A 13,525-nucleotide genomic window follows, 5' to 3' on the forward strand; every position below is an offset into this window, starting at 1 on the left:
ATGGCACATTCTTTTCCTCCAGTTCTTCAATTTCCTCAACAAAAACTCCCCATCTTTGAAAGGGTTCAATTCTGGTTTGTTTTTAAATGAAACACCTATGCCTACCTGGTGAATTAGATAGGAGAGGAAGAAAAAGCCTCCCTGAAACTCACAGAATTCTCATAATTCAAAACCATCGCATTTTAAAACAGTTTTGGAGAAATTCCCACATCTCTTGCCTTGCCTGGTGTTTTTGCACACTCTTTAAATGTTACATTTCCTTGCTGTATGTTTTGACATTTTTGTACAGATGTGAACAAGAAGACATTGAGTTAAAGCACAACTCCACCTTAAAGCAGTTAATAAGAGAGTTCAATACTCAGCTGGCTCAAAAAGAGAGAGAATTGGAAACAGCAGTAAAAGAGACAATCAGTAAGTGAAATACTAATATAACCATAATGAGTAAAATAGTCAGAAAACCTAATCTTCAGTTATTGTTGTTTTGGGGAGGGGATTTTACCTGGCACTATGATAAACACAACATGTGTTTTATGAATGTCTAGAGTACTTAAAGGAAGATCTTCTCTTGCTTAGGAAATAACTTAAATATTAATTGTAGTACAATAAGGAAAATGCATATGTAGCTGTTCTGCAGGATGGATCTTTAATCTAGCACTCTTTACATCTGTCATGGCAAGAGTTACCTATAATAGCTGTAGGTACCTATCTTTCTGTCATACGTAGAAAAGAAAATGAGAATAAAGTTTTGAAGGTGAAAGTGCATTGGTAAGTTTCCATTGTAATGCTACTTTGTCTTCAGTAGTACAAACTTTAATATTACATTGTTGAATATATGGCATCTGGAGAGTGCCTTTTAGAGAAACTTAGATCCATCTGAGAATCAGAATTGCATTTTCTTAGCTGCGTCTTGCAGACTTCGTTCACTAACCACTAGCAGGTACCAACTGAGTATGACGTCTGATTGTAACACAATGTGGTTATAACTAGAGTACAACATATTTCATCTGCTCTGTGTGTCTTTTGCCACCATAGTGTAAGTTGGAGATTAGAGAAGTGAGAAAAAGGTGTGTTTTGATTCCAGTTACTGGAAGTATACCTACAGGTGAGGAGTTTCTGAAGATTTGCAAAAGTTTCAATCACATCTCTCAATAGAATAGGAGATAGAATTAGTTGTTAAATATTGGTTGTCATCTTCTAGAAACTAGTTCCAGCACCAGGTAGAAAAAATTGCTCCAAACTGGAGACAACAAATTTCGTACATGTTAGGATCAAGGAACATAATAGCAACTGACAGTGTGGAAAAATGAATTTTCCTGGCAAGTTTTCCTTACAGTTACTTTGAAGCATTTTTAAAATACTGTTATGATAAATTAAAAAAAAAATCTTTTTTTAATACTGCATTTTTTTATAGGTAAAGCCCAGGAGGTAGAAAATGAATTGATAGAAAATCATCACATAGAGACAACACAGTTGCATAAAAAAATTGCTGAAAAAGATGATGATCTAAAAAGAACTGTGAAAAAATACGAAGAAATCCTTGAGGTATCTTTTTGAAAAGATATGACTACATAAATTTCAAAATAACTCTTTTTTGATTGCATATCTAGACAGAAAAACTGACGTTCTTATATCCTTGAGCAGTTTGTGTGCAGATTGGAATGAGAAAACTGAATGACATTTAAGCTTTTAATAGAGTTGTGGTGGTGGTGGTGTATTTGTTCCTTGTAAGGATTTAAATACAATGTTTATGGGGCAGTCTCACTCTCTATCTCCTTCCTCTGATGCCCTGCTGAGATTGGTGCCATAGCCCTTAAAGTAAGGTTCTGTTCCATGAAGTCTGTTTGCATACTTTTTATGCTAGTAAAGGTTTCTTTTTTTTTTTTTTTTTGCTTGTAATGAACCGTTTTTCTGCATGATATTTGCAGATAGACATAATTTTGCTCTAGTAGCATTTCAACCAGAAGTTACCAGCCAGTTTAAGGATACTTCACCAAGGATGCTTCCTGTTTTAGACAAGTAAATTATCCCAGTCCTGCCTGTATGGCTCAAAAAGACTAAATGGTTTTCAGCACTAGACCGTACATCATATTGGAATGCAGGCTTTAACTTTGCTAATCCTAGTCTGCTTTGCACAAACAGTGTAATAAAAGAGACTGTTCCATGAATAGAGCCAGCGGTAATAGATGTAAGTGGACTGCTTGTTTGTGATCAGTTACCAGTCCAAAGATCTATGTACTTAACATTACTGAGTGCTTCCTACTAAAATTTTCAAACATGTAGGCAGGCTGTTGTGTTTCAATCTGATTTTTGAGCTTCTAGCAAGCTGAACAGCATTAGCAGGGTTTTACATTTAGAGTCCCCTTCTTTTGTTTCCTAATTTAGAAAAGTTGTTTGATATAAAAAAAAAAAAGGTTGTTTTTTTGGAGTTTGTGGGGGGTTTTTTGTTAGTATTTTGGGGTTTTTTTGGTTTTGGTTTATTTTGTGGCGTTCGTTGTTTGTTTGTGGTTTTTGTTTTGTTTCATAGGGGATTTTTTTGTACAATAGGTCTAAATACTGCATTTCTGGAGAATTTAAATTTCTCTTACCTCAGTGTGCAGTGTGTTGCCATTCAGGTCCTTACTTTATAGGCCCAGATAGGTATGTGATTTGAAGTCGAGCTGGTCTAATTCCTCTGTGTTTTCTGCTACTTTCATCCTTAGTGTCAGAAACAAGCATGCTGTACCCATTGTATGATCTTGAAGGTTTAGGCTAATTTGACTTATGTGTAATTGGAGGACATGAACTATGTCATTTTTTGCATCTCACTGAGGATGGCAATGACAGTTGCCTGGAACTGCAATAAACTGTAGTTTGATATTTTAAATTACAGAATACATAGGTATTCTGTATATCTGTCTTCTATAGGTATATGTATGAGTGTTTTGTTTTTGTTGTTTTAGGGAATTTAAAAAAAATTAGAGGGTTTTTTTCCTTTGTTCCTGAAAGAAGTATTGCAAGCATCTGAAAAGTTGAGGAATATTTTTATTAAGTTAAATGTATGTCATGTTCATTGACATCTCTGATAGAAATAGGAACATATACATCACCAGATTTAGCCTAAAGTTACCAGTTATTACTCCACTTATACTTGACTTGGCTCATGATGTTTGAGAAATTTCACATTGTGCAGAGAAGTTTGTCTCAAATGGTAAGAAGAAGCAAAAATAAAGCCAAATGCAAGAATGAATCTTTCTCATATAACTTTGTTGCTCTCTTTTGCATTTTAAACATGGTTGATGCTAAATATTGTCTAACTTGATTTGAGTATCTATCCTCAAAGACAAGCAGGAATTATTCAGTCAAACTTCATATGATTTACTTGTGAAGTGCTCCACTTTCGCTTTATGTGTTGTTTTCTTTCATGAAAACTTCCATCACATAAGATTTCATGAAAATCTCCCTAATTGAAAGATTTTTAAATCAGCATAGCCTCTAATTTGGGAGCTAAGTATTTTTTCTTCAACGAAAGTATATAATTAGAGAAAAACTGAATGCTGTTTTCCAGCTAGTTTATTTTAAGCCTAACTATGAGCTAAAAATAAAATACCAAACTTCATTTATGTATCCTTTCATTTGTTGTAATGCCTTCCATGTGAGTACAGGATAGGCTTTCTGATTAAGATTTGGAAAATTATAACTTTTTAAAGTCTTAGTCTATAACTGTAATTAAATCCCAATAGCATGTAGTTTATTTTCAGAGTGTGCCAGGTGTTACATAGAACAATAAGTTCTTACTGTAAATAGCAGTTGGATCACTAGCATGTTGGAACCCCACTTGATAGCTAATAATTTCAAACTTAAAATAATATTATCTCTTCAGGGATTCATCCAAATACTTTTCACAGATATGTCCTTTTTACAGAAGTGTCATTCATCATTTTGAGTTTAATTTCTTTTCAGCCTTTCAAGTACCTTTTATAACTAAGAATGATGTGCATTCAACTGTGATTTGTTTAATTAAACAGTTATGTACAAATTGTAAAATTTTAGATTCTTGGTGGACAAAAAAATTAAAAAATCTGCAAAAGCCAAAACAACAACCACCACTATCCCTGAATATGCCAGGTATTGAGAATTTTTGACCTGGGGAGTATAACCATCTATTAAAAAAAAATAAAATCTTAGAAACAATTAATTGTTGATGCACTTCTGAGGGCATAGAAAAATCATCTGAATTAATAGAAGCTACCATTGTTTGGAGGTCATGATGTTTGAGCAAGGTTTTCCTTGAGGATGGATATTCTTTAAAACTTTAAAACTTTAAAACTTTGAGGCTGTAAAAATTGCTCAGGTACTGCATCTTCTCATTTTCTGTGGGTAGATTTACTTCATTTCTTTTTGGTGATGCTTTCTGGGCTAAGGGGCTGCATGAGGAGGGTGTTTCATTCTTAAGTCATGCAAGTAACACCTTAAAAATTGGTCTTAGAGGGAAATAATCCTTTTTTAGTAATGGCATACCGTAAGTCTATTAAGCCTAGATCAGCTTTCCAGTCCTACACTTACTTTTCCAGAGAATATTCTGTATCATTATAGTTTGTACACCTGAGATTTTTGAATAGAACAAAATTTCCATCAGCAGTTCTGAACTTGTTATCAGTTAATTAATTGTACTAATTTGACTTGAAGTACTACTGTGTTAGTAGAGCCATCAGCTGACCAACTGCCCTGTGCAGTTAGCATGAGTGAAACTAGAGTTTTAGTTTTGTTCAGCAATCAAGACATGCACTAGGAATTGGAGTGCTGTTTTAAAAGGTCCCTAACAAAAAGGCCAGAGGGGACACAATTTAAAAAAATATCTGTTTTTGCAAAATGCCATATAGATGGATTAACTTCCTGGGATTTAGGTCATTGTATTTTTGTCCTATACAGGAAAAGTTAATTTCCTCCCTACCATTCTTGTTACTGCTTCTTTCCTCCACACTGCGTACTGCCTTCCAAACCCTTGAGAACGGGAAATCGTTGGTCATTGTTTTGGAAAATGTGCTTAAAAGTGTTTTAGTAACATCCCTGTGAGAGTGGCTGAGGAAAGGATTTAAGTCCTTGTCACTTCCATAATGTAGGAATTAATTCCATAATATAGAAATTAAATCATCTGCCCCTTCCATGAATGTTATGACCTTCATGCACTTACTGGATTATACTCAAATGCTGTTTTAGTGCCCAAGAGAAATAGATCTTTTCTTGAATTTTTACAAATGTAACTGTTATCCTAACTATGTAATCTTTGTTGTTGGAGGCCTACAAAACCTTGTTAAGCATGAATTTTTTTTCTTGGTCTATTCTGTATGCCTCTGATGTAATTAGCTTTTACACAAATTTCAAGCATATCCTTTCTGTGTATAGTATAATGTTTGTTGATTGCTTTATGTCCACCATAGTTAAGGTTTTGAGTGGTTAATTGTGTAAGTAGTTTTTTTCCCTGTATTTTGAAGTCTCGTGAAGAAGAGATGACAGCAAAAGTTCATGAATTGCAGGCACAGCTGGAAGACTTGCAGAAGGAATACAGACAAAGGATTGCAGAAGAGGAATATTGCAGCAGTGAAAAAGTGAGCTGGCACTGACATTTGGTTTTATATCTTTAAGTGTGAAATTCTTGCTCCACGTGAAATTCTGTAGTTTATTCCTAATTGGATTTTATTTATATATCTGGCCTTCATTTTCATGTACAAAATGAATCTCTTCAGAATCTGCAATATTTGATACTACCTTTTTAATTGGTATGTTGAAAAGTCCAGTTCTGTTGATATTATTAAGGTGGGGGATTTTGCCCTCTACATGTGTTTATGTTGATTTTATTTGAAGCCCGTTAGAAGGAAAGAAAATCCTGTTACGTAAGTTTTAGCGTGATTTTTTTAAAAATTCATGTTTCAGAGGTGTCTGAAGTAGTGCCTTGACAGAGAGGCCTTCATTGAAAGAAGACTGACTTCATGCTTTTGTCTTTCTGAGACTACATTTTAATTTGAGGAGTTCTTTGGTGAAAATACTACTAGCTGTTATTATACTGAGGAGATAAAAAGTGTATGAGTTGTTGAATCATTGATGAGAATTCATATTTACCTTACTTTTAAATTTTTCATTTTAACAACAGGTAACCCTGGGCAGCTTTTAGGAAGTGGAAACAACGACAGGTGGCTTTAGAGTAATACGGGGAAATTGTACAGGAAGCTAGGAACAAAGTTAGGGAAACCAAAGCCCAGTTAGAATTGTTCTGGCCAGGGATATTAAGGCAAACAGGAAGGGCTTCTATACATATGTTGCAAGCAAAAGAAAGACTATGGATGATGTGAACCCTCTTTGGAAGGAAATTGGAAACCTGGCTACCTTGGACAAAGAGGAGGCTGGGGTTCTCAGTGACCTCTGTGCCTCTGTCTTCAATGGCAAGTGCTCCAGCCACACCACCCAAGTCAAGAAAGGCAGATGCGGGGACTGGGAGGATGAAGACCCTGAGCCCACTTGTCATGGTTTGACACTGGCCAAACACCAGGAACCCACAACAGCCGCTCACTCACCCTCCCCTGCTACAGCTGAGCAGAGGAGAGAAAAATTTAATGAAGGCTTCATGAGTTGAGATAAGGACAGGGAGAAAACACTCCAAGGGCAAAACAGGTTCAACTTACAGGTACAAAGTGAATTATTACTAACAAAATCAGAAGAGGATAATGAGAAGTAAAATAAACCCTTAAAACCACCTTTTCCACTTAACCCTTCCTTCCCTCCCACCAACAGCTCAGGGAGACAGGATTGAGGGTTTTGGTCAGTTCGTCACCTGAAGTTTTCTTCTGCTGCTCAGGTAGAGGAGTCCTTCCCCTGCTACATTGTGGGGTTCCTCCCACGGGAGACAGTTCTCTGTGAACTTCTCCAGCATGGCTCCAATCTCACGGAACAGCAGTCCTCTGAAAACTGCTGCAGCATGAGTCCCTCCCACGGGCAAACAGTCCTTCCAAAACTGTTGTGGCATGGGTCACTGTTCCATGGGGTGCAGACCTCCAAGGACAGGCTGCTCCAGCCTGGAAGCAAGGGCCCCCTCTTTCCACCAGGTCTCCCACTGGATCACAGCCTCCTCCAGGCATCCACCCGCTCCAACATGAGCACGTCCCCCATGGGCTGTGAGTGGATCTCTGCATCCCCCGTGGACCTCCATGGGCTGATGAGAGGAACCTGTTTCAACATGGTCATCACCACAGCCTGCAGAGGAATCTCGGCTCCAGTGCCTGGAGCTCCTCCTGCCCCTCCTTCTCCACTGACCTTGGTGTCTCCATGTTGTTTCCCTTACATGTTCTAACCACCTCCTCTTCTGTAGCTGGAATTCAAATTACATCACCACTTTGTTTTGATTTTCTTCTTAAATATGTTATCACAGAGGTGTTACCATCATCTCTAATTGGCCCAGCCTTGCCCAGCAGCATGCCCATCTTCAGAGCCATCAGGGACTGTCTCTGCCAGACATGATGGAAGCTCCCAGCAGCTTCTCACAGAAGCCACCTCTGTGGCCTCCCCGCTACCAAAAACCAGGCCATGCAAACCAACATGCTACCGTAGGAGACGATCAGGTTCGAGACCATCTAAAGAACCTGAATGTGCACAAGTCCGTGGGACCCAATGAGGTTCATCCACGGGTCCTGAGGGAGGTGGAGATGAAGCCGCTGAGACACTATCCATCATTTTTGAAAAATTGTGTCAGTCAGGTGAAGTCCCTTATGACTGGAAAAAGGGAAATGTAACCCCCATTTATAAAAAGGGGAAAGTGGAATATCAGTGAAACTACAGACCAGTCAGTCTCACCTCTGTGCTAGGCAAGGTCATAGAGCAGATTCTACTGGAAACTATGCAAAGACACATAGGAAAAAAAAAGAAAAAAGAGGTGATTTGTAACAGCCAAAATGGCTTTACAAGGGGGAAGTCATGCCTAACAAATTTGGTGACCTTCTATGATGGGGCTACAGCAATGGTAGACAGGGGCAGAGCAAGTGACATTGTCTACCTGGACTTAATGCAAAGTATTTCACACTTCCACATTACATCCTTGTCTCCAGATTGGAGAGACAGGGGTTTGGTGGATGGACCACTTGGTGGATAGAGAACTGGCTGGATGGCCACACACAAGGAGTTTTGGTCAACAGCTCATTGTCCACATAGAGACCAGTTACATGATGAAGTTGGAGCAGTGATAAATAGAATAGGATTATCCCCTCTTTTGACTGATGATGCTGTGTTTGATGCACTCATGGGGTCAGTACTAGCTGGGGCTGATACTATTCAACATCTTTGTCGGTGACATGGACAGTGAAACCTATCAGTGCTGAGTGCATCCTCAGCAAATTTGTTGAAAACACCAAGCTCTGTGGTGGTGCGGTCAACATGATGGAGGGAAGGGATAATGGCATCCAGAGGGACCTTGACAGGCTTGAGATGTGGACTGAAGCAAACCTCATGAAGTTCAACAAAGCAAAGTGCAAGGTCCTACATCCGGGTCACGGCTATCCCAGACACACCAATGGGTTGGGCAGAGAAGTGATTGAGAGCAGCCCTGAGGAGAAAGACTTGGAGCTGACAAGTGATGAAAAATTCAACATGAGCCAGCTGTGTGTGCTCACAGCCCAGAAAGCCAATCAAATCCTGGGCTGCATCACAAGGAGTGTGGCCATCAGGTCAAAGAAGGTGATTCTGCCCCTCTACTCTGCTCACATGAGATCCCACCTGGAGTACTGTGCACAGTTCTGGTCTCCCCAACATAAGAAAGATGTGGAACTGTTGGAGCAAGTTCAGAGGAGGGCCATGAAGTTTTTAAGAGGATTGGAGCACCTCCCCTATGAACACGGGCTGAGAAAGCCAAGGCTGTTCAGCCTGGAGAAGAGAAGGTTGCATGGAGACCTCATGGCAAACTTCCAGTATCTGAAGGGGGCCTACAGGGGAGCTGGAGAGGGACTTCTCATCAGGAACTGTAGTGACAGGACAAGGAATAGTGGGTATAAATTGAAAGAGTGGAAATTTAGATTAGATGTTAGGAAGGAGTTTTTCACTTTGAGGGTGGTGGGACACTGAACAGGTTGCCCAGGGAGGTTGTGGATGCCCCAACCCTGATAGTATTCAGTGTCAGGTTTAACAAGGAATTGCGCAACCTGGTCTACTGGGAGGTGTCCCTGGCCATGGCAGGGAGTGTTGAGACTAGATGGTCTTTAAGGTCCATTCCAACCTGTTAGCATTCCATGATTCTATGATTCCTCAGTTGTTCCCAGAAAGGTATCAGACAGATAGGCAATGGTAGCATAGAGCTGTAAAGTGTTTGAATATTGCAGATATTAAATCTCTAAAAGTTAATATGTTTATAATAAACAAAATAAACAGCTAATTTTGCCTGTGTCTGGAATGTTGTCCACAGCTCTTCACTCCTTTGAGTTTCCATGGCAGACTTTGGAGAAAGTCGAAGGAGTTCTTCCATCTGTGGCGGGTATAAACCAGTTCAGAGAACTCCATAGCTGATGAACACCTTAGTTTTAAAAGATAAAGGATGTTTCATTTGTGGGGGAAGAAGACCAGGTTGTGTAGTAGCGCCAGTACTTAAATACAGTTAAAGCATCCAGGTTCAAAGTAGTTGCAGAATAAGAATGCCATTTTTTTTTTCCTGAGTGTAAGGCAATTAAATATCTGTGATTTTTCTGGAATACAGGCATCAAACTTTTTTGAGCAATTTTGAGAATTCCAACTAAATTCAGATTTAGCAAATTGTTCACAAGCTTTCTTTTGCATAGCTGATTCAACTGAATGTAAATGCCTTATTTGATACTATTCACAATGGTGATTTCATTGCAAAACAACATAACTATTCTAATAGATTATGCTGTTGAATGTACACATAATTCCTGGTATGTCTTCTTATCCAGTCAAAGCTCAAATATTTAGAGTGATGTAAGTGGGCTTTCAGTTCCTGTTTTATCGGTATTTCAGGATTTGATTTTTACTCTGACACAATCTGTTCTGGGGTCAAGAGGCAGTTTTCTTTTGTCATCCTTAGAAATGGAGTTGTTTTTAATTTTTACTCCTGTCTTAGTTTGTCTGTTGCCTGTCCTTGGTATGTTTGTAGGAAACTAATTTTACTTTTACCTGGTACAATAGTACATATTTGCAATGGCTACAATAGCATTTATAGGCAGCACTACAGAGCAATATGAGAAAATTGGACAGGGCTTGTGAACTTGCAACATACCAGAATAGAACTGTATAAATCCACATCTGGATTTTACAGTGCATTCAAATGAATTATGTTTGCCATGGTATTTTTTGTCTCACTTTATACCTTTTTTATTTTGTTGCTTTGTAATGTTTTTCTGTTTTGGTATTGGTTTTTTTTACCCTTCAGCACTAGTAGTCAAACAGTTTGAAGTCTTCCATTGACTGGATGCAGCTTTTTGTGGGCAACATTTTTTGTCTAAAATCAGAGACTCCCAAGTCACAGGAATTTGTCTTATAAAACTTTCTGTCCTGCTTGTTGTCAGCCTAGACCAAACATTACACCTAACATATCTACTTTCACATGAAATGTACCCTAGATATTGGAACAGTACTTGTCTGACTGTGATAAAAAATTGACAAATACTAACAACCTTAAGTGTTAATGTTTGGAGGTAAAAATACCAGAAAGTGTCTCTCCATGTGAGAAAATAAATGTCTGATTGAGGTTTTCAGAAGCAAAAATTGCACTTAGAGGTTTGAGATCTTTAGAGAAATGATTTTCCCCTATTTTCTGTTCGTGAAGTGTAGGAAACCACAAAGATTTTATCAACCTGAGATGGGGAATAAATCTTCTTTTCAACACAATTGCAAAGAGGCTTGGGAAGAAAAAAGTTATACTGACCCTGAGATCAGCTGAGTTGGTTAGAGCATGGTGCTCATTATGCCAGAGTCAACAGGTTTGATCCCTGCATGGGCCATTCACTTTAAGAGTTGGACTCTGTGATCCTTGTGGATTTCTTCCAACTTATAATATTCTGTGATTCTGTGAATATGTACCACTCTGCCTTAAGGTTTAGCTTACCTTAAAAAAAATTCACACATAAATTATTTGGTGTTGAAATCTTTTACAACCTTGAGTTATATCCATGACTACTGAAGCATTATTTTCCTTAGAGTTGGAACACTGAAAGATAGAAATTTCAGCTTAGAATTTTTTCTGTACTTCATAAACATCTTTGCAAGATGTAGAGCTCTTGAAGCTCTTAACTGAAGCTAATTTCAGGTAAACGTTCACATTTCCAAATGTGACTTGAAGAATTAAGGGCATGCATAAAATATTCTGAATAGTATTAATTGTAGTTAGGGTATCCTGTGATGTATTTTATACTCATTCGGTTATTATTCACCTCCAATATGCATTTCATCAAGATTTGGAAATGCTAGGTTCTTGAAGTTATATTTATGATAATTGTCTTGCAGAATCAAATGAGATAATTTAAATATAAGCTTTACATACTGTCAGTACAAATAAGTTAAAACTATTTATGAGACTAGTTATTATTATTTGGTAATGTCAATTTTTGTCATCTTCAATTAACACACTGTATCAGAGCTAGATGATTGATATTTCTTTCTCCAGTGCTTGATATAGTCAGTATTTTTCATACATTTTAATCTAAATTCTTATTGTTGTTATAGGTCACAATAACAGAACTAAAGGTAAGTCTTATGTGTAATTGATTTTGCTCTCTAGTACTTCCATTGTGGAGCAGTTTTAAAGCTGAAATACTGCTTATAAGATTGTGTGTGTTAAAAGGAGAAATAGGTTTATTGCAAAGGTACCTATGATGTATTTTCAGCAATTTCCATATATGACTGTTTTTTCAGGCACAACTTGCACAGAAGACAACACTAGTCAATGATTCAAAATTGAAGGAGCAGGAATTGAAAGAGCAGGTAAGGGTGATGTTGAACACGTAAGAAGTATTCTTGTTTGATACTCTGTGTTTGCAGTATTAAGAGGTTTGTTCTTTTCAAGTGATGATGTGGCACATCTCCATACAAGGTACTATGAATATAATAGACAAAAAAATAGTTTTCACTCATGCTTGCTCTCAGAATATCTGTGTGCTTTTCAAAGTATACCTCTATCCCCTGAGAATAAAAATACCACATGCTTGTGATACTGGTTAGCAAAGCAATTGCACAGTGAAAAAGGGAATAATGCACTTTATGAAATTCTGGAATTTTTTTTCAAAACGAAAACTTTTTTGATGTTTAAGTACAATTTTTGTTGTGTGCTTTTTTTTTCTGTGCTTATATATAAAATAGAAACATAAATATATAACATATGCCCAACATCTGCTATAGATATTTTAATGTGTATATACACATGTACAACAGTTTTTAATAATACAGTTTTTAATGTTTTCCTTCCTTAAAAAGCAAATGTATTTTGATTTTATAAGAGTCGATATTTAGCTGGAAACTATTTCAATTAAGCTTATTTTAGCTGCTAGTTAACACCGTTTATCATGTCAACTGTTACCTGTTTAGATTCATGTACTGGAAGACCGGCTGAAACATTACGAGAAAAATATTTATGTCACATCAGTTGGAACACCATATAGAGGTAAGTAGACAGTTTTCATCACAAATAAGTTTTTCATTTGTTTGAAAGATACAGTTTGGTCTAGAAAATTTATTAAAACATCAGTCTCTTTAAAACACTCATGTAATACACTTATGACATCCTTCTTTTCTCTTGTCTGTTATAATAGAGTTGGTGTGTGATCTCAGATGACCAAATCACACAGCATTTTGTTTGATGTTTTCTTTTTTATGTAATTCAGTTAAAAGAGCTCTGTATCAGAGTTCTTAAGCTTTCTGTAGTGCAGGACCCAAGAGCACCCACAGGGACAGAGATGGGCACACCTACAGCAGGGCTCAGGCAGGGACTGAAGGTCCCAGGCAGAGCTGGGACACATCCCCTGGGCCCTTGGCAGGAGATGATGGGGGTCCCAGGGGAGGCTGGTCCCAGCCACCTGGGAGCAGCCCCAGGACCCAGACAGAAGTAGACTTGCACTGCTCATGTGCTCTCCTTCAGACACTGGTGGTTGGACACTATGGAGACAGAGTATGGGCTTATGGACCTTCTCTCTGGTGGTGTACTGTTCCTCTCAGACTCTTTTATTTTAACATAAGATAGAAAAATGCACAAGGAAATGAACAGGTATTGCTCACCTCCAAAAGATTTGCAGCTGTTTAGTTGAGGAGTAAATCCTGCATAAGACTCAGGGCTCAAGCATTGAGCTGTGCTAATGTTAGAGATACGGGGTTTTGCCATCCTGTGCCATCCTGTTCTTACCTGAACTCAGAAGACTTTAGAAAGCCATGTCACACTTGCTTTTTACAAATTTGTGCAAATGGTGAAATTATCTCAGGATGATCTACATCTCTCATCCCCTTAGAAAGTCCATGCCTCCTTCCCTCAAGGTGACAGAGTCAAGGATAGGAGATGGTTGTGGGTATTTGG

At 38.0% G+C, this 13,525-nt stretch overlaps 1 protein-coding gene across 13 annotated transcripts in view; it reads left to right on the top strand.

The window, feature by feature from the left end:
• Window positions 1-13,525, top strand: part of GOLGA4 (golgin A4) — an 80,104-nt gene that overhangs the window by 57,538 nt on the left and 9,041 nt on the right. For 5 of the 13 annotated variants that reach the window (XM_069007838.1, XM_069007844.1, XM_069007845.1 and 2 more), the window contains 6 exons: window positions 290-411; window positions 1,412-1,542; window positions 5,472-5,585; window positions 11,689-11,709; window positions 11,878-11,946; window positions 12,547-12,622. In XM_069007838.1, coding sequence (XP_068863939.1) covers window positions 290-411; window positions 1,412-1,542; window positions 5,472-5,585; window positions 11,689-11,709; window positions 11,878-11,946; window positions 12,547-12,622 — 533 coding nt within the window. Of the gene's footprint in view, window positions 1-289; window positions 412-1,411; window positions 1,543-5,471; window positions 5,586-11,688; window positions 11,710-11,877; window positions 11,947-12,546; window positions 12,623-13,525 lie in introns of those variants that run through there. The other 8 variants (XM_069007841.1, XM_069007842.1, XM_069007846.1 and 5 more) reach the window with 8 other exon arrangements.

This window comes from Aphelocoma coerulescens, chromosome 2 (assembly GCF_041296385.1).
Source record: "Aphelocoma coerulescens isolate FSJ_1873_10779 chromosome 2, UR_Acoe_1.0, whole genome shotgun sequence".
NCBI lineage: Eukaryota > Metazoa > Chordata > Aves > Passeriformes > Corvidae > Aphelocoma > Aphelocoma coerulescens.